We start from the raw sequence: 20,645 nt of genomic DNA, 5'->3' as shown, positions 1-20,645 counted from the left end.
TATATGTAGCTAAAATACAGCTAAAATACACAGCCTTGCATCACCTCTGTTTTCACCCCAGGGTTGCCAAGGGCCCCTGTAATGCCGTATCAGCCTGTGCATGCTATAATAATCAGATTGTTGAACTGTCTCAGAAGCATTTTGCCCAAATTGCTGGACAGCTCAGTTTCAAGTACAAAACAACAGAGCTCAGGCGTGTGGGACAAATTGCCTAAAAGCCGCTTTGCTTCTAAGAGCGGTTTGTAGATCAGAGGGTCACTTCAGTCAGACCCAGGCCTGCTCTAAATAAAAACAGTAAAAATAGACTGGGAGCAGTATCCCCATGTACCGACTACGTCTATTTATCTAACTGGCACACAAAAACATACCAGCTCCACTCCATTGCCATTGGTACATCACACCACACAGAATACACCACTCCATGTCCCATCTGATGGGTATCGGTGATGTTCCAAGTCAAGGAATGGACCGACTCCAAGGTAGAAACGCCAAAGCCACTACTCTGACACTAACATTAATGCTACAATAATACCCATTTCACATCCTCTGGGTTACGGCCAGCAAGGGCAATCTGTCCAAATAGTTCCTGCTGTTAGGCCAGATTGATTGAAAGTCCAATTATAAATTACTGGACACATTCTGGCATCAGACTTGGCCATGAATGACTCAAACTTGTCCGAATGAGTCTAAGGCCTGCCACATTTGCTAATAGAATTCATGAATAGATTTAAAGTTATCACTGAAAGCCAATTCCAGTGTTTGCAGTATTAGAATGAATGAATGAATGAAATTGTATTATTGTGTCATGTATACAATTGTATGCCCAGCCCGCATGGACTTACAAGACACCATAAATTCAAACAAGCCAGGACCAGAGTACAGTGTATACACTGTCAAACAACAGAGAAAGAAAATAAGGAAACTAAAGCATATTTCACCTTCAGATCTTCAGACCATCATTGACAAGGGCAGAACTCCTAAATCACTAACAGAAGCTTACTATGTGTTACTGAAAAATCAAAATAAATATTAATTAAACAATCTATCTTGCCTTCTTTTCCAGGCTTTTGAGATAAAGTTAGCGAACTTAAACACATCAAAATTAAACAGCCATTCCAGTTTTTGCTCATCTGAACACCAGAATATTTCAGGGTTTTGTCGAACGATTTCATGGAACAGTAACTCTCTTAAGTCATCATAATTTGTACAGTACAAAAGAAAGAAGTTTAGGCGCAGTGTGAAGGCATGGTGAGTATAATTATACCACACAGTGACGGCAAACATAGGATGGGAGGGCAGGAGAGTGTGGGATGAAAAAACAAAAAACTAAGAAACAGAGAGAATATAAGAGCCTGTACTGTAATGTGCTGGAGCAGGACAGCTAATGTTGAAGTTTTACAAAGAGAGATAGGAAAGCAGAAGGGTGGTGGTTCTCTAACAGTTGGAGAAGAAGGCTTGTGACCAGAAAGTTGCTGAGACAAGCTCTGATCTCCCTCAACAGCTTGTATAAAGGTGCCCTTGAGCAAGGACCTTAACCCCCACCTGCTCCATTGGAGGTCATCAGTAACCAACAGTGCAAGATAGTGCTTCTACTCCTGCAGGTAGTTGCTGCTCATAAAACTGTGCTCCTAGTCAACTTTTCTCATTAAACAGGGAGGGCAGGAGAGGCAGAAGTGGCAGGCTTATTAGGAAGGCCACCTAGCAGTCCAAAAGCTGAAGGTTTGATCCGTCAGTGCCCACACGCCCCTGGGCAACATGATACCTACACTACCAGTCAAATGTTTGGACACACTTGGTTGAATGTACTATGTTTTTCATGATCTTAAAGCCGTTTTGTTTGTTTTGTTTTGGCTTAAATGCTTGAAATGTGTTTCTTAGACAAATATAAATAGTGAAGTTGATGCCTATGTATGAATTTCTTTCCAAAGTCTTTGCCTTTCCATCAAGGCAAAGGGTGGCTACTTTAAAGAATCAAAAATATAAGATAGTTTTGATTTGTTTAACACTTTTTTGGACACTGCATAATTCCATTTGTCTTATTTCATAGTTTTGATGTCTTTACTATTATTATAAAATGTAGGAAATAGTAAAAATAAAGAAAAATGTGGTGTGTCCAAACTTTTGACTGGTAGTGTATGTATATATGCGCACCAGCCTGTTCCAGCTAAACTGGATAACTAGCTAAAACAATACTGTGATACGATGCAACAGCCATTTACTTGCAATATGTCCAGTGACGAAGAAATTGACTTTGAATGTGAAGACATTACTACTTCTGCAAGGGAAGTACACTTGATGGTGACAAAGAAGCAGTGACAAAAGAAAAGGATAAAGAGAGTGTGAGAAAAACACACCAAAACAAAGGCACAGACTTCACAGATACAGAACTGAGAACAGTGACTTGACTGGAGACGCAACCAAGCCAAACTGTCCACGCAAAGTACAAACCGCCCACAAGAAGACGGTGGTAGCTTTGACCTTCTGTGCAATTGTCCCGAGAGGTCGGCGGGGTCAGCGATGAGTGGGAGGGGGCGAGGAGCAGCTGGTGAGCAGGGTGACGGGGGGACCAGGGTCTGCTGGCTATTGGCCAGTTGATATTTGGGCTATAGATAGACCAGTATGGTCTGACGTGGGCCTGGGACTGTCTACACTGCAGACAGCTTTGGGAGGCTAAGTTCAGTGTCATGGGAACATACTGTAGATACTGGACATAGTGATGATGGGCATACACAGGCACACAGAGAGTGGGGTGGGGGGAAGCTGTGTATGGTAATATGTAGAAAATGTGGGAATCTACACTACCCGTCAAAAGTTTGGACACACCACATTTTTCTTTATTTTTACTATTTTCCATAGTTTAGAATAATAGAGACATCAACACTATGAAATATCACAAATGGAATTATGCAGTGACCAAAAAAGTGTCATTCTTTAAAGTAGCCGCCCTTTGCCTTGATGGAAAGGCAAAGGATTTGGAAAAAAATTCATACATAGGCATAAACTTCACTATTTATATTTGTCTAAGAAACTAATTTCAAGCATTTAAGCATAAGCCTTTAGATCAAAAGGGCTTTAAGATAATGAAAAGCATAGTACATTCAATCAGGTGTGTCCAAACTTTTGATACATGAGAGCGAGAATGAGAAAAAGTATGTGCATGTGTCTGTTTCAACTTACAGCCTTCATATATATCCGTTGGGATGTGGACGGCGGTGGTGTTGTAGGAGACCAGTCGTTTGAAGTCGGGGTCTATGTGGAAATCATCCGGAACATACTGGTTCTTCTTCTCTGTCTCATTAAGCTGTACGGAGAAATGAAAACAAACAAAACATAACAAAAACAGACCAGTGGCCCTGAGTTTCAAACCCATCCTGGGACACTATATTTTGGCTGCATGGTCTGTGTGTGTGTGTGTGCATGTGTATACACCCTGGGAGTATAAATATGTAGTATATACAGACACATCAGTTCCTTGTTACTGTGAATGATAAGGTGTCAATGTAAAGTATTCATTGGCCTGTCACTGCTGACGGAGAGATGGCGAGAGAAGGAGGAGAGGAATAAAAGTCTAGGAGAGAGAGCGAGTGAAAGACAGGGAAACTGAATCTGATTTTCCGGGGCATCCAGAGAAAGAGAGAGAGGAGAGGAGAGGAGAGGAGAGGGGCTGTCAGTCAAATGCAGAGTGACATTAGTGTGCTGTGGGTGTGTGGTTCTGCCCCACTGGGACAGTGGAGGGGAATTAGACGCTGATCCCTGTTTATCAAAGCAGACAGATGACTTCTGAGGCCAGGGGAGGCATTCAATATCTCACGCATACACAAGTGTTTCCAAGCGAGGGGCCGACGCATAAAAAAAGACCCCTGCATACACGCAAGGAGTCCCGATCATAGCATGGATATAGCGATAATAACTCTCCATGCCTGCACACACACATACAGTAAATACACATGAAGCCTTGCATACAACTTCTTGTGTCTTTTTTACAGAACTTACCATGGTGGCTCAGTTAAAGTATATGGGTGATTCTCCCAGGCTATCAGTAACCTTTACTATCGGATTTGTTGCCATGGTAATAATGACTGCAGGGCTGGGGAGGGTATTGTTGAACATATGGATCTCAAAACACAATATGGAAAACAGCGGCATCGAAAGTGTACTCACGTCGTCTTTGGCATTGAAGTAAACAGTTTTGTTCACCTGCAAGGAATAGAGAGATTGGAAGAGAAAGAGGAGAAGATCAGCGACAATGAATCGATAAAGAGAGGAAATACACATGAATCTTAAAATGCACAACAAAGTGTCCAGAGATAGGTGAGTGTTGAAGTCTCTGGAACCAAATGTGTGCCGCCATTGGTCAAGGATCAAATCCCACCACAGCTTTCTGTCCCTTTCTTTCCCTCTGTACTTTATAACTGACTAAATAAAGAATAACACATATGCTAAAGATGAAAAAAAACACACAAAAAAAGCTTTTAATTTTAATCTAAAAGCATAATAAATGGAGCCAATGTGGCGTTAGTAAGCCTAACCATGCTTTATATATGCTTTATATTTTCTGGGCTACTTTTAAATCAGTGGATATTGCAATATTTGAATCTCGCTTTATTGCTTTATTCTCAGCGTTTTGTTTTTGACACTGAGGCTCAGTAAAGGCAAGTAGTGTTGTTTTGCTCTCACACTGCTGGGCCTCCTGTCAGCGCACAGACTAGCAGGGCGCTAACGAGCTAGCCGAGCCGCTGACATATGGCTGCCCCGGGGCAACGGAGCCGGTTCAGCGACTAGCACCACCTGCCTACCACCTGCGGCCCTGCAAGCCGACAGGACAGCAACTCAAAGAGGTCTGTGACTCCTGCCGCCGCCGCTGCTAGTGTTGCTGGAGCTTAAAAACAGTTAGCGCCGGGCCATTTGCAATTAGCTCACAATAAGCGATTAAGCTGTGTAAACTGTGCCAGGCTCGGGCATCTGCTCTCTGCTTCGCCGCTTTGAGTGTTGGTGAGTTATATCAAGAGACGCGTAAGTCTAAGTGCGCACACACACACACACACACACACACACTCCAAAAGAGGAGATCTCGTCCCATGATGCTCTCTGTCAGGTCATGTTACTGTAGACGATGTGCACCTTAAGAGGTGCTGATCACACTAAGGTCACACCATCACACTCCTCAGGGAAAGGCAACTGTGTTCAAGAAAGGTGTGTGTGTGTGTGTGTGTGCGTGAGAGAGAGAGAGACAGAGAGAGAGAGAGAGAGAGAGAGAGAAAGAGAGAGAGAGAGAGAGAGAGATAGGGCAAGGAGGGAGGGGGTGTAAAAAAGAAGAAAAAAAAGACCTAGGGCATGGTGTGTGTGTGTGTGTGTATGTGTGCATTCACTCTGCTCTGATCAGGGGGATCTCTGTGATGTACACTGATGCATGTGTGAATGTGTGTGTGTTTGTGTTTGTGTAGACTATGACCCCATTGACACCTTGTATTAAAATGTGATCTGTATCTGAATATCTTATCCGGATAAGAACGACAAATGTTAATAAAAGTAAAAAAATAAAAGGTGCTTGCATTGGTGAGAACGCAGCACTCACTGGGTAGAAACATAATGAGTCACTCTGAAGTTTGCCATCCACTCGGCTTCACTGAAGGACTCCGGCACGATCTGCTCCCACCAGCCATCGCTCCTTTCCCTCACCCACAGTGAAGGAGATACTGAAGTACCGTTCACAGCAGCTGCAAACCATGTTTCGGTAAAAACGACCGGTTGTCGTTTCTGTTGCCTCCGAAATAACACGACTCTTACTGCCTCGAATGAAAAGTAAATACACCTCTAATGACCCTACACTTGCCATGTTTGTTTTTGTTGACAATGCCCACCTACTCTGATCTGATCACAATGCGAACAGAATGCAGACAGCAAGAGCACATAAATACCAGGTGTAAGCATATATTCGGACCAATAATCATTTAGATACAGATTTTACCAGGTGTAAATGGGGCCCCAGTCATTGTGTAACACTGAACAGAGACACTTCTGTGTGTGGTGCCATAGCACTGGGTTTAAGTGCTTTAAGTCAGCAGGGAGAGGTGCCCAGTAGCACTGTCCCAGTTATCAAAGGTGACAGGGAACAGACACACACACACACACACGCACAGAAAGGATGCTCCAAGGGGTATTTCCAGAGATCGTGATTCACTAAGATGCAGATCCATTAACGTAAAGTATGTTTCAGGACTGTGTACATCAACCTAAACTTCAGCACACACGCAGACACACACCTCATCAGAAAAACTATACACATGATAAACGCTGATATGCAGTAATGTGGAGTGCGCAGAGAGACATTTAATATGAAGCATACACTATGATACACACACTTTGTACGCGGCGAGGGTACAAGCAGGTTCATGCGGGGCTAAGCTGAAAGCGAGAGGCTGGCCTGAAGGCAGACGAGGCCGCGTCTGAAGTTACATTACAGCTGTGGGAAGGCATACAAGGCCATCGAGTTCTCTTTCTGACACACCGACTGCGATCATGCTACAGTCGTGCGGAGCCAGGAGACTCTCGCTCTCTCTCAACCTGACAGGCGACAAAGCCTGAGGAAGCCACAGCTCCGACGAGATAAAATGAATCTGTGAAGCTGTGGAAGGCCTCCATATAGATGATCAAACACTAGCCAATCAGGAAAGGGGGAGGGGCTTGAATGACATCACCAATCGCTAGGACACTTGAGTATGATGAGCCATCACACATCTCCATGTGACTTTGGGATCAATATCGGCGACAATGCATTTCAATTCAACTTCAGGATCAATACAGCCAATCAGGAAAGGGGGGGGGGCTTAAATGACATAACACATTGATAGAAAACTCTCTCCCAAGTCTGACAAGCCATCACTCATGTCAATGCAAGTTGAGGAGCAATAGATATAGATGATGAAGACTTTTTGAAATTTTTGGGACCAACCTATACCAGTTTCCGGTCACAGCTAAAAATCAATTCTGCATGTATTGATTTTTGAGTAGGAGCATTCTCAACTATAGCCATTTCAACAAACCCAAGCAAATAATCTCTATACATTAATCTATTAAGCTATAGGCCAATTTGTTAGTTTTTAGACAGTGGATTTAGGGTGGATTTTTCCTTTAAACTACCCACCTATGTGTTATTTTTACAACTACTTGATGAAATATCTAACACACTGACTTCCTACTAACTCAAGGGATGCTGTTCCATCGCTGACCTCTGACCTTCCTTGATAGGGGGACAAGCTAGAACAGTGAACAGTTTCCCTATGATCATCAATAACTTGTCACATTATTCCTTGCATAGGACTTTTGAAATTGTCCCAACATTATCTTTTCTCCTGAACATGGGTGTGTGTACCTGTGGAGGATTCAGACCCCTATCCACACACGACACCTATGCCACTCTAAAATGCTGGAGAGATATTTAATTGGTTCAGGGATTACAGAAATCCCCTAAAAATTGACCAAAAAAATTAATTACCTTCGCTAGCCAAGCATCTCGAGCCAACTGAACATCAAACAGTGGATAAATGAATCTATCCCCAGAGAGACATTTCCGTCCCCGTCTTCTGAGAGCAAGGGAGCATACAGGAAGTTGAATTATGGGAAACTTTTAATGGAAAAGAATCATTAAGGATTGGCTAACCACATTGAAGATTTTTTTTTTACGCTAATAGGCTAAATGGTGAAGTTGAATTTCTCTGAAGTTCTCCCACCACAGAATGTACACACAATATCATTTGTCATTTGTTAAATAGCTGCCAAAAGTGTGAGGCTTTCCTCATTACAAACTAGGGGAGGGAAATTTGCAATTTGCATTCATTATGAAAAGGCCAGGGCTAGAGCACGGCATGGCGGGCTGTGAAAAGTTGAAAGATTGCATTGTAATTCACAGTGAAACTGCCATTGTGAAGAGGGGCATTACATTCATTGGGCCAGCAATCTGGCAAAGTAATTGAATGGGTAAAATAATAGTGTGTTCATAATATTTGCACTACATTCTCTTGTAATGTATTCTTAATACTCTGATAAATGGAGGATATCAGAAAGTGAGCAGTGTGTGTGTGTGTGTGTGTGCGTGTCTGTGTGTGTGTGTGTGTGCATGAGTGTGTATGTGCATGTGTGTCTGTGAGTTCATCATAAGCGTGCCTGCTTGTTTCTGCCTATTATGTAGAATAATGAAATTCAATCTTGTCTAAAGTCATTATGGTGCTATTGTCATTGTAATGAGATTTGCCATTCAATTATGAAAATCATACTGGATCATGAATAACATGTGTCTCCCCTCTTTCCTCTTATGGAGTTCATGACACCACTTGATCTGTATGTAATGCAGCCAGGATTAATGAAGGTATCAGATGTGGCTCCAGCCTCTCGCTCACCTCATAGTCGTCCCTCCACTGGTGCTCCATCTGAAACCTCTCTGCTTCTGTTGCCAGTCTCTGAGAGAGGAAGGGGGGGGGGAGAAAGCGTGGGGAGAGAAACACAGAATATCAGTCAATGTTTAATAAAACATCCATTAAAAAACTTTAGACTTCCTGCATTGCTGTCAACTCCACATCATCAACAATAGCCTCAGCTTTCACTTTGGCCAAGGAGGACAGTTTTTGCATTTACTAATTTTAAAATTTGTGCTTTGGTTGAGACATTTCCCTCCCTGGTGATAATTTACAACAAAGCCACCATGCCACCAGAAATTACAGCAGATTATATATCAGAGTTACATGCTAACTCATGACATCTAACCCTATGGCAGCTCAATGAGGGTGCTGATACAGGAATAGCTTTTTCAAGGGAAACACCTCATTTCCTCCCAGCATCTGCAAGTATGAATTAGGGCTAACTGTGACACAATGTTGCGCTAAAATTAGACATCCACCTATTCCATCTCGTCCCAGATCTGGTCCTAATGACTAGGTTAATGGGTTTATAATGGGGGCCCAGCTTTTAATCTGTACCTGGTCCAGAAACACACTGTACTATTAATTTCCCCTGGGAAATATCAAATCCAATTCTTCCTGCTTGCGTGTATGGCAGTAAGGGTCTCAAGTCACACAGAAAGAGAAGAGATTTGACGGGGGCAAAGGAGTAAATTAATTTAAGAAATGAGAGGAGGAGGGGGTTGAAAAAAAAAAATTATTGAATCAATTCTACTGTGAAATTAAACGAGACAGTCACAAGAATCAGAGAGGCAGAACAAAGTCTGTTTGTGAATCACATGCTGAGATACTAAAAGGAGTGTTTGGGGGCAAAAGCAGAGCTTAAGCAAGGTACCGCTGTGTGTTTGTTGTTTTGATGTTGGAATCACACATTATCTCCCAAATCACTAGGCATATGGGTAGCAATAAGACAGAAAATCTTAGAACTGTTGTGCTGATATCGTTGCACAATAAGATCAAGCACACATAATTTGATTAGCTAATCAGAGTAAGAACACTCGATTCTGCCATAGCGCTTTGCAAGCATGTCCTTTATTTCTTGAAGGAGGAATGCGTGCTCATGCTAATGTGTTTAGCCCCACTGGCATAATTAGCTTGTATCTTCCCTTGAGCTTCTTCTGGGGCATAGATGACCAAATTACTACTTTTGCTAATTGATGGAGCATATGAAGGTCTCTTGTAGAGATAGAGAGAGGGGATGTCATTGTGCAGTGTGTATGTGGCACAAACTCAAATATTGATAAATGATGCTTGTTCCTTGGCAAAAGGCTGTATCACAATGCAAAGTTACATGGGAATATGAAAGAACGTTCCACTGGTCTTTCATGATAATTGGAGATTCCCTATACCAGCTGTTCCCAAACATTCTCATGTCAAAGCCCATCAAGTGGATACACATTAGGCCAAGGACCCCCATTTGATAAGATTTTGACTGAGGGACTCAATCATCTCAGAGGAATTTTTGTTGGATATGATTTGGTACAGAATTGTATCTGTTGGTTGAGAGATAACAGCAGGGGGAGTGAAACCTCTGATCATAATCGACATTCTCACAACACTGTCTTACTGTCCTAACTTCAAACGAACAAAATAATAGTGTGATGTAACTATTCCTTATTTAGGTGGAGACCCCCTGGAGCCCCCATAGGACCACTGGGGGTCCCTGCACCACATTTTGGGAACCACTTCCTTATGTATCAAATCATGACAGCTGTTCACTGGAAAGCCAAGTCAAGAGAGGGAAACATTTCATAACAACAACATATTCAAAATTGACCACAAACATCTGAAAAACACACATTTTCACAGCAACAGCAACAAAGATAACGCTTCTTTTTTCCTTTGTTCCTTCCTCCTCCTCCCTCTCTCCAACAGAAGCATGACAACCGGTGTCCAAACCTCCCTTTCTGCCTAATCAAGTGCCACTGAGGTAACACTTTGATAATAAAACCCCTCCTGCAGATACGGCTTCCGACAACTCGTTATGCTCTATGTACACCGACAGCCTCTCCAGTTGTGTCTCATTAGGGGGAGTTTTAGCTGCGGTTGTCAGGGACGGTGGGTCCTTGCGGCTAGCGAAAGGGGCAAAGGTGAAATGGGACTATGTATGTATGTGTCTGCGTGGTTATGCCAAGGGAGAGAGGCTTTACTGTATTTTGAATGCTAAACGGTGTTCATCTTTGTGTGTGTGTGTGGGTTTGTGTGCGGCTGAGTGTGTGTGTGTGTGTGAATACGTGCCTGCAAGCATGCACACGTCAGTAGAGGAAAAAAAAAAAAAACACTGGGCTGAGTTAAAATGACATTTCTGGTACATGGCCAGTTTGCCGCCCACCCTCCCACTGCTAAGTATGAATTCAATGTTTGCGAGTCTCCATGCATCAGCACAGCAGCATTTCTGGTTTGCTGAGGATTATGGGCCGTGACAGTTGGGTCTAGACGGTGGTCTTTTCACTGTGCGCACAAACAATGCAAATGTTCAAACGCCACAACACATGTACACCCACACACAAGTTCAAGCGCCCCTTTGGGTTTAATTACTAGATAAACACATTTCGTGATAAACACTTCAGGAGAGCATTTGAATTCAGAATCTGCATTAAAATGCTTTAAGCAACAGTTGTAAGTCAGAATGTGTTAAATAGCTTCAAATCCGACCGGTTCTTCGACCTTCTACACAAGTCAACTGGTCAGCCAGTGGCTCTCTCTATCTGCTCCCATGGGAATATAAGTGTCCAGGCAGGTAACTGTGGGTGCAAAAGACATATTGGAGTGTGTGCTTCAGTCAGTCTAATAATCTCTCTAATGCTGTGGTCGCAAACCCATCAATGGTGATTGACTGGGCGACTCTGGAAGCATCCCTAGTCAATCTCAAAGCATTATCAGATGAATGAAATACAGTAAAAGGTCAAGAGGCTGCTGGCTGATTTGAGCGAGTGTATTCCCTCAGCACCTAATATTGAGTGGTGAGAGAGATGGAATTAACAAAGCAAATTGCCTAATCACTTTGGTGAAAATGTGACAGTAGTTGCAGGGAAATATTGAACAGGAAGGACAAAGAAAACTGGAAGACCAATCACACCAGTGCAAAGCTTCATTGTCCAATGCGAACGCAAAATAGATTGCAAGGACTTTAAAACCACAGCTACTGTCCACAGGGATTTTCTAAAGCAACGTTCTCCTCATCTTTTCCCATGCTCTCATAACCTTCTGGACATTTCTCTCTCTCCTCTGTCTTGATATTGAAGTTGTAAATCTGGTCTGTTGATCTTTTCTATTGTTTGTTTTCGTCATCGTTCAAACTTCATGCCTTGATCCATTATTTAGGCCGGGGAGGAGGGATGTTAACATGGAGAGAAAGATGTCACTTGAGGTTGGAAGGAGGGAATGCATAGGCTATGAGCCAAGATCTATGGAAAATATGAGACTAAAGTCATTTGATGACTGTTGAAAGAAATTAAGAGATAAAAAGTGAGATGTTTGGTTGATTTTCAGGCAGAGAGAGGCAGAGTAAACACAGAAGACAGGCAAAAAGATTAAAAGACAGGATTTCCCACTCTGGAAACCCTGTGATTCCTTCAAAAAGCTCAAAATCAATTAGACCAGCTTGACAAAGCGTTTGAGGAGCTGAGCAGAAATCATCAAAGAGCTTTACATTTGAAACAGGAGATGATCACGTCATCACTACATACGCACAGTAATTGTCCCTTTATAGATACATTCCAGCTGGATATTTAATTGTTAAACATCAACAAATCTGATAATTTTACATGGTGTGTGTCTGTGTGTCACCAAATTGGATTATGCACAACATTCACCCATCTATCCTTAACTGTTGTTTTATTCTTTCATTAAGATCTGTTTCCCTCGTTGAATCAATCAATATATTTAACTTAATGTGTTTTCAGTGCAGGTGGACAAGAACAAGAACCTGCTGACCATTGAGTCCCTGCAGCCAACGATTACAGCTGTTGGGACAGATTTCCAACAGCTGTACATGCACACATGCTCTCTCTCTCTCACACACACACACACACACACACACAGAGGAACAGACATTCATTAGTGGGCAGATTTATGGCAGATCAAGGGGCAAGGGTCAAAAGTCAGCAGGTGCTACTTCCGCTCTCCATCTGCACTTTCATGTCCATTCCAACATTAAAAAAAATCCTCCGTAGCGCAGTCTAGCTAATGAGGAACAATAAGTGTGCCAAAAATATGAGCAAGCTAATGAGCTGGCGTAAAGTTGATACGATAGCAGCAGGCTGGATAACGAGCTACTATAGAATGGCTGATGACAGTATACTGCAGAGTTACAGGGCAGATAATGAACATGATCAATGTCTGGTTCATGCTGTCTGTGAAGCTGTGTGTGACGTGTGTGAGCACCGTATGAACACTGATGTACCTTGGCATTTACGCTTCTCCTGCTTTCATGATGACCACATACCTGGAAGCTCCAGTACTTTGATGGCACTGTAGAGATTCAGCTCTCCACATCCCAAAAACAGAAAAAAAGAAAAAAGAAACCCACCAGTCGTTCAGTTTCCTTTTCGTTTAGCCAGTTACCAAGTTAGCATTGCCAAAGCTAGGCTTAGGGTTTCAAGAGGACCTTTAACTGAATGTGAAGTAAGTTGAATGGACACATGCACTGAAAAAAAAACATGAGAAACAGGTTGAGAAAGAAAGGAATGAGAAACTAGAGAGACAAAGAAACTGAAAAAAGTGAGTTGAGTTGAGTTACTGACAATGAGCAAGTGAGGAAGACTGTTTTATAAGCTCCATATGTCCAGTTTATAGCATATCTCCATAAATCCACCATATAAAACAGTGCAGAATGTGTGTGTGTGTGTGTGTGTGTGTGTGTTCTGTCTGCAGAAAATTAATGAACTCTACTGTAATGCTAGTCTTTAATCTCCTACTGAGATCACACCAGGAGGAACCAAAGGGGACCCGCGCGTTTTTAATTGTGTTTATCTTATTTATTTATATCTGTAGGCAGTTTTTGCTGAAAATATGGTGATTTCTGTGATGCTTTTCTTGGAACGGTTTTTCTGCTACGATACAGAAATGAAACGTACTTCCTTACCTTATGCTTGATCCGGTCTGTGTGTAACCAAGTCTCGCTCAAGTCTCGCGAGAGCTTAGTTGTTGCAGGAAGTGAGTGAGAGTTGGAGAGAGGAGTGCCGGAGGGAGTTTGTTGTGTTGGGGTACAGAAATCGTAGCTCAGTGTTATCTCAAATATTTTCTAAGTCATGGCTGAATATTTAGCTGATTTCGACAACGTGGAAGAGGCCTTTGAATTCGATGGCCGCCCGTATTTATTTGAGCCAGAGTATACGGATGAAGAGCTAAAGGCAGAACGGCTCTGGCTAAAGGTAAGGAAGTACATTTCATTTCTGTATCGGGTCCTTTCCATAATGTTGTCAGACACTTATAATAACAATCTGAGCCTGTCAGTGGCAAAACAAGCACTTTTAGTGGACGTACATTGACGGTTTGCATTTGCCCTGTCGGATTACATTGCAGCCTGTTTCGCGGCTGCCAGCTGAAGTGATCTCGCTCAATACTGGACCAATTTCAAAAATTGTTGTCCCCATTAGTTACTTAGACCCACACAGTTGGGAAAATAGGGTCCAGGTTGAAAAATACCGAAGTTACCCTTTAAGCGCTACATATTGAATCATGCCAAAAGTAAATAAATCAAGAATCAAGCCAAAAGTAAATAAATGTGAAAAAACTGTGTACTGTGTGTGTGTGTGTGTATCTTCCAATCAATCCCAATGCATGCACCCGGTGGAGAACCTCTCAGTATTCGCCCGATCTCTCTTGTTCCTCACTGAGACCGCTGCTCTGTTCTCACTGCCACCACCCGCTCCTATTAAATTATCATTCTGTGATCAAAGCCTAATGGATAGCGCTAACTTTCTCTCCATCTTTGTCGGGCTTTATAGTGCTCTCACTCTCCCTTTGGTGTCTTATTAGGGGATGATGGGGGTGGGGGGGGGGGTTATAGGAGAAAGGCCTTTCCTGTGATCAATCACAGTTATCATCAAGTCATCACGGGGAAAGATTTGTCTCATATGGACGAGTATTCATCTCTACATGCATGGGAGAGAAGTAAGCATGAGGGATGAATGCCAATAAACTCACTCACACACACACACACACACACACACACACACATACAAATCTTCTGTTCTCCAGAAATATCCTTTAGACCTGCAGTCTTAGAGCATTTGATTATTAATTTGAAATGGGAAGATAAACACCACACACACACACACACACACACGCTTGCTTTTCTGACACACGTTCCTGGCAGCCTGATTAGAGTGAGTAGTCATGCCAGGAGAACACAGATACACACACACACACACACACACACACACACACGCACACACACCTGCCATCTCATTGATGTGTAGGGAGGCACGGGAGAGCAGAGGAAACATGAGCATCTGCTGTTGTGACTGGCAACACTTTAGTCAGATCTATCCTGCTCAGCCTGTAGGGAGCCAGGAGGAGAGAGAGAGGTGAGAGAGAGTGAGAGTGAGAGAGAGAGAGAGAGAGAGAGAGAGAGAGAGAGAGAGAGAGAGAGAGAGAGAGAGAGAGAGAGAGAGAGAGAGAGAGAGAGAGAGAGAGAGAGAGAGAGCGCATGCATTTGCACACATATACACACTCAGACGGAGTGGAGCACACACAGACACTGTGAGAACGTACAAGTTTACATGTCATTTTGTTAAGATATTTACTTGAGAAGGTCTCACAATTTACTTTTCCTGGCACAGTGCGATCTCAACACAAGTCTTTAGGCAGGAAATAGTCCCCACCAAACTCTAACTTCCCAGGAAGCTACTTGTTAGAGACTGGCACTAGTCTCTCTATCCACTGCTGCGCGCCGCTTTGACAGCTCATCTCTCCTCCAGCAAACTCTTCCAGCCCAGCACGCTATCTGTGTGCCAGCCGGCTGCAAACAACTCCCAATTACAGCTGTACCCGGCTGCAATGTTGACATGACAGTACTGCACACACACACACATACACATATATCGTGCCGCACTTGCACACACACATGCACACACACACACAAACAAACAAAACACATTTTTCTCGCACAACATTGCAGGGGAGAGCTGGCTGGTTGTGTCATCTCTGCCGCCTGCTTCGCTTTTCAGCAAGTTAATTTGTGGAGCCCAGCAAGAGTCCCAATGTGTGTGTGTGTGTGTGTGTGTGTGTGTGTGTGTCTTTGTAGTTTTAAGAAGCGGATCTCAAATGGCCCCTAGTGAGGATCCAGCCTCGGAAGCCACTGGGTTTTTGCGTGGGGGGGTGAGCCGGCTACTGTAACTAACAAGTACTTCACTGAAAATGTCTCAAAGTGCCTGAGTGGGAGTAGGATTGCCGTCAACGGGTACACTGTTCAGAGATCTTGGTAACTTGTCTGACTGTGGTCTGTAGTGAATGTAGACTCAATAATATAAAGGTGTCGTCAAAATGCAAATGAAATACATATACATCAAAATACAAGAGAAGAACTTGCTCCGTTTTTAACAGCGGCTCGTGATGAAATATGGTGCTGCGTTTAGCTCCCACTTTAACTGTGATAGAGCTGAGAAAATGTTTGGGTGACAATGTTTTGAATCCTCCAAGAGCGGATTTATTGTTTCCAGCAATCATATCACACTCCCAATTTGTTTCAATTTCAGTGCTCATCACACCGAGCAGTTGTTGACATTTCAAACAGCCAAGAAAAAAATTAATTCATAAATCTTACAGACAAAAACCAGTCGGCAAAACAATGTCAACTATCATTTTGTTCCGCTCAGGAAGACATATTTGTTCTCTAGCACAGCTGCTGCTGTCTATGCCTGAATCGGACTGAATATGACAGAGAGAGAGAGAGAGAGAACAACTGTAAGCAAAAATGAGTGAGAGACAGATTAAATGCGTGCTCCCTCTCTGTCTGCATATATATGTCTGGTAAGTTTCATGTAGGGAAACAAAGAGATGACAAACAGAAAGCTGGAGTGAGTGAAACACACAGCGAGTGCGACAGCTGGGCTGACAAAGGCAGCCAGACACACATGCACGCGTACCTACACACACACACACACACTTTCCAGGAAGTGGTAAATAATGAGTCACTGTTGGCCAAAATCAGACACACACACACACACATACACTCTCACAGCTCTTATCAAACACCAATTCAACATTTTCTGCAACATTATAGACATCAAATATTCATGGGTTTTGGCGAGAGGGACAGAAAATTCCCGACTTTAATTTGTTTGCACAACATTGCATCACACACTACAGAAGGAACACATCAGCAAGAGATGGATATTCATTCATATGAAAAACCCCTATGAAAAGAGCTGAAGCAATGTCCACAGTCTAATATGTCACCCTTTGCACTTTTGTTCACCCAAAGGACACTTGGGATAAAAAAAAAAAGCTTGTTAATATCTGCCTTGAAATTGGATGAGCAGCCAAATCATCTTCTTTGCCTGTGAATGGTTAGCCCAATCTTTAATTTTGACCATGACTATTTCATTATCTTATTTCAGTCTTACACAAACATAGCTCCAGCTATTCTGAATCAAATAAACAATATATTCACAAATACCACACTGAAATCCTTCCTGTCCACTTTGATCACAGCAAACTTTTTGTGAACTGGTAAAATTTGCAATATGCTTTGCAAAAGTTGTTGAGGATTTGCCAAACCATCTGCTTTTAGCTTCTGTGCACCGCCTCCTCACTGCTCACTGTGTATACATTGCCGGCTAAGGTCGCTGCCATTAAATATGCTTCATACTCGCCTGGCACGCAAATGTAGAGCAGGAAGGCGGCCATATTGGCTCACGGCATAGCCGCCTGACCCCGAGCGGGACCGCAGACATATTGGCTCAAGGAACTATGATTGATACAGAGAGGAGTTGTCCATCTTGGCTCAGGCCACATCAAATAACTTGGAACGGGAAAGCCAGTCCTGGCATGTCATGCACATGGGCTATAAGGGTTAGAGGGCCGCCATTTTGGCTCAGGATATTTCACTGCTCAGTAGGATTACACTGACTGTTAAATGGCTTGCACCTCTGTATGACTGTGAGCACAATATCATTCTGCTGGGGGAATTACTTAGGTACATAAGAAAATCAAGCAAATTAATTCCCATAACAGATGTTGATGAACAGACACACTAAAATTCGCATGATGTGTGTGTGTGTGTGTGTGTGTGTGTGTGTGTGTGTGTGTGTGAGTGTGTGTGTGTGTGTGTGTGTGTGTGTGTGAGTGTGAGTGTCAATAAGACAGTATTTTGGGTGCTTTGGGGCAATAAGTAAGTCCCTGTAACAGCGCCAGAGCACACAGTTTTGAAAAAACATTTCCAAAATCAACAATTTGTGCATCATTTCAATGTGTGTGTGTGTGTTCCCTTAATACTTCCCAATCCCATAATTGATTATGAGCTGCCATAGTAACCGTGTCTCTCATTCTCCCTCATAGCCATGCAATTTCACCGAGACTGAAGGAGGTAATATATTAAGGTCTCTAGACTGCTCACAATATGAATTACACCCACAGGTCAGATCAATCTGCAGCAGAGCTTAAATCAACGAGCCAGTTATTCTGAAAGGCCACCACCATAGCCTGGGATGCCATCAGTATAATTTGCCTGGCAATAATAACTCCATGGCATATGACTTGTGAATCCAAAATTTATGATGTTGTGTATTGTCAGCTGTGGGATTACTGAGCAATTTTCAGATAATAAAGTTGGACAACCCCTTCTCCAGCGCTTGAATGAGAGAGATCCTCATTATGTGAAGTGCCTGGCTGCATAATGGCCTCACTTCAGAATGCACTAGGAAATAGAATATCACATATTGATTTGGATATGATCTTTACTCACGAAAGCACAGCATGTCAATCTGCAAAGTACACATCATAATACAAAAGTGCATTTTGTGCGTGTGTCTCTCTCTATCTCTGTATGTGTGTGAATGTTATGTGTATTTCTGGGTGCATATATATATATATGTGATTTTTTGTGCAAGTGAATGCATGTGAATGTGAGTGACTGAGTAAATGAGTGTGTGTGTGTGTGTGTGTGTGTGTGTGTGTGAGAGAGAGAGAGATCCCAGTCTGTGATTAGGGCTTTAACAGCGGTGTCTAATGACCCAGAGCATGTCATCCAGTGTCGGCTTAATAACCCACTATCAGACACTAGAGAACAGTGACTCCTCTGTAATTACGCAGCACTACATAACACAACATTTAACTGTGTGCTATTCAAGAGCTCAGGCTTTTGGTCTCACCCTTCTTAGACAAGTTAATGAGCATGATTGCTGTTGGAGAAGCAATGTATTTTGAAAGAGGGCATATGGTAGATTATGGTGGATGGAGGTGCTTGAATGGAAGTTTTCTCTTCTTTGTTTGCCTGGTATTGAGTGGAGAAATAGAGAGAGATAGAGGGAGAGAGAGAGAGAGAGAGAGTGAGAGAGAGTGAGAGAGAGAGAGAGAGAGAGAGAGAGAGAGAGAGAGAGACAGAATGACAAGTGATTCATTTCGGGGAGTGAGGAATCTGTTTATGATGACCATGTTGCCTAGCGACCAGGGTGTCATGGTAACCTGCCGCATCCATAGTCCATGCTCTGCGGAAAGCGAAAGCTCTCATACGATGGCAACACAAGGGACCCAAAAACATTTCGGTCATTATCCTCCCATTGTAGTGTAGTCCGTCTTCCTCCTCGGCAATTAAGACTCTACTAAAACCTGCTTCTCTGTCCCCGGTGCCAACAACTCCCTCACAATTAAGACATTTTTTTTCCTATCGATGGAGAGCCATGGTGAGAGTGATTTAAATCAACACAAGAGCCGAGTTGGAAAACAACTGTTGTTTTTGTTTCCAAAATGGCCGCCAACTGTGGCTCAGACTCTGGTGGGGAGCCAAAGCCTTTTAGATCCGCTGCCAAAGTGCTAATGCAATCCCAGGCCTGAAATAACCCTCACCGATCAATATTCAAATAGCACAATCCTCGGCTGTCTACTCCGTGCTCCTCCATCGTCTTTTCCCCTTGTGCTCTCCCTCACTCTCTCATGGTCCGTTTCTTTCTTTGTCATTTTTTTAAAAATTTCCCTTGAGAAAAATGTTTATTGAAACAAAGAACCTCAGTCTCTCTGGTCCCTTCCTTCCATTATTTCTCTATCTCACTCTTCCTTTCATTCTCTCTCCTCTCATTTTAATCATGACGTCGTCTCTGCAGGTCAGCCTGCTCTCTAGTGCGCAGGCAGTCTGTCTCGGGGCGTTCTTGGCAGGCCGCCATGTCCCCCTAAGCAGGTGCTTTTGTCAGCGAGCATCCCTCAAGGTGGGTACAAAGCGTCAGAAGGAGTTCCTTGAAGGCACTCACACAAAATAACCTTCCCCTCGTCCCAGCAAAGTCAGTCCGCTCTCCAGTTTTAGGCCATCTTGAGCATCAGCCATCAGTGAGAGCCGATACTGGACAGATACTGTAATCCCCCCTTGGCTCGCGCAGTGTCAAAAATATGGACTGTAAGGACTGTATTCTTCAAAAGACACCAAAAGAGTGTGTCATTATTTTTGCATTAATTTCATAGCTTCCCAATTACATTTACATCTTGGATGTAAATCCATTCAATGTTAATTAAGCTGAATTTCTAGGAGTTATTGATCAATTATTTATAAGAAAATTCTCAGCCGGAAACATGAATTAGTGGTATAACAACATGAAATAATTAGTAATCCTTTTACTTCACAGCAAATACATCTAAAATACATATGTTTTATATTCTCTGACATACTACACACTACATTTACATTTTCAACCGTGGAGCAACCACGAGTCAACTTGAACACGCAACCATGCGTGTCAAGTACAGTAAATGACACAGAACTAAACAGAATCTACACCAAAACATGCTCCTACTGAAAGAACTAGAAGCAATTTAAAAGTAATCAATGCCTAACAAATTTCTTCTTAAATTTCTTCCTCTTTCCAAGGTTGCATCAGTGTTTTACACTGTGCCATCAACTGGACTCAGAGGAGAAATGGCCTTGTGCACAGCGCTCACCAAATCCCAATAATGTTTTTTGTCAGCCTGCATGATTTCATTGCAATTAAGTTTATGTGACATTATTTTAAGATAAGTCATGATTTTCTTCTCCTACTG

The 20,645-nt window shown here is 42.8% G+C and overlaps 1 protein-coding gene across 1 annotated transcript in view; it reads right to left on the bottom strand.

The window, feature by feature from the left end:
• LOC139663158 (voltage-dependent calcium channel subunit alpha-2/delta-1-like) overlaps nucleotides 1–20,645 on the bottom strand; it is an 89,069-nt gene that overhangs the window by 43,576 nt on the left and 24,848 nt on the right. The window contains 4 exon segments of the mRNA XM_071541721.1: nucleotides 3,178–3,301; nucleotides 4,109–4,116; nucleotides 4,158–4,197; nucleotides 8,397–8,456. Coding sequence (XP_071397822.1) covers nucleotides 3,178–3,301; nucleotides 4,109–4,116; nucleotides 4,158–4,197; nucleotides 8,397–8,456 — 232 coding nt within the window.

Source organism: Centroberyx affinis, unplaced genomic scaffold (genome assembly GCF_046629955.1).
Source record: "Centroberyx affinis isolate AG114_WGS23_722 - 3 ecotype Tasmania unplaced genomic scaffold, CSIRO-AGI_Caff_v1 ptg003935l_1, whole genome shotgun sequence".
NCBI classification, from domain to species: Eukaryota; Metazoa; Chordata; class Actinopteri; order Beryciformes; family Berycidae; genus Centroberyx; species Centroberyx affinis.
The sequence above is the reverse complement of the archived record's forward strand: the minus strand, read 5'-3'. Positions and strand labels throughout refer to the sequence as shown.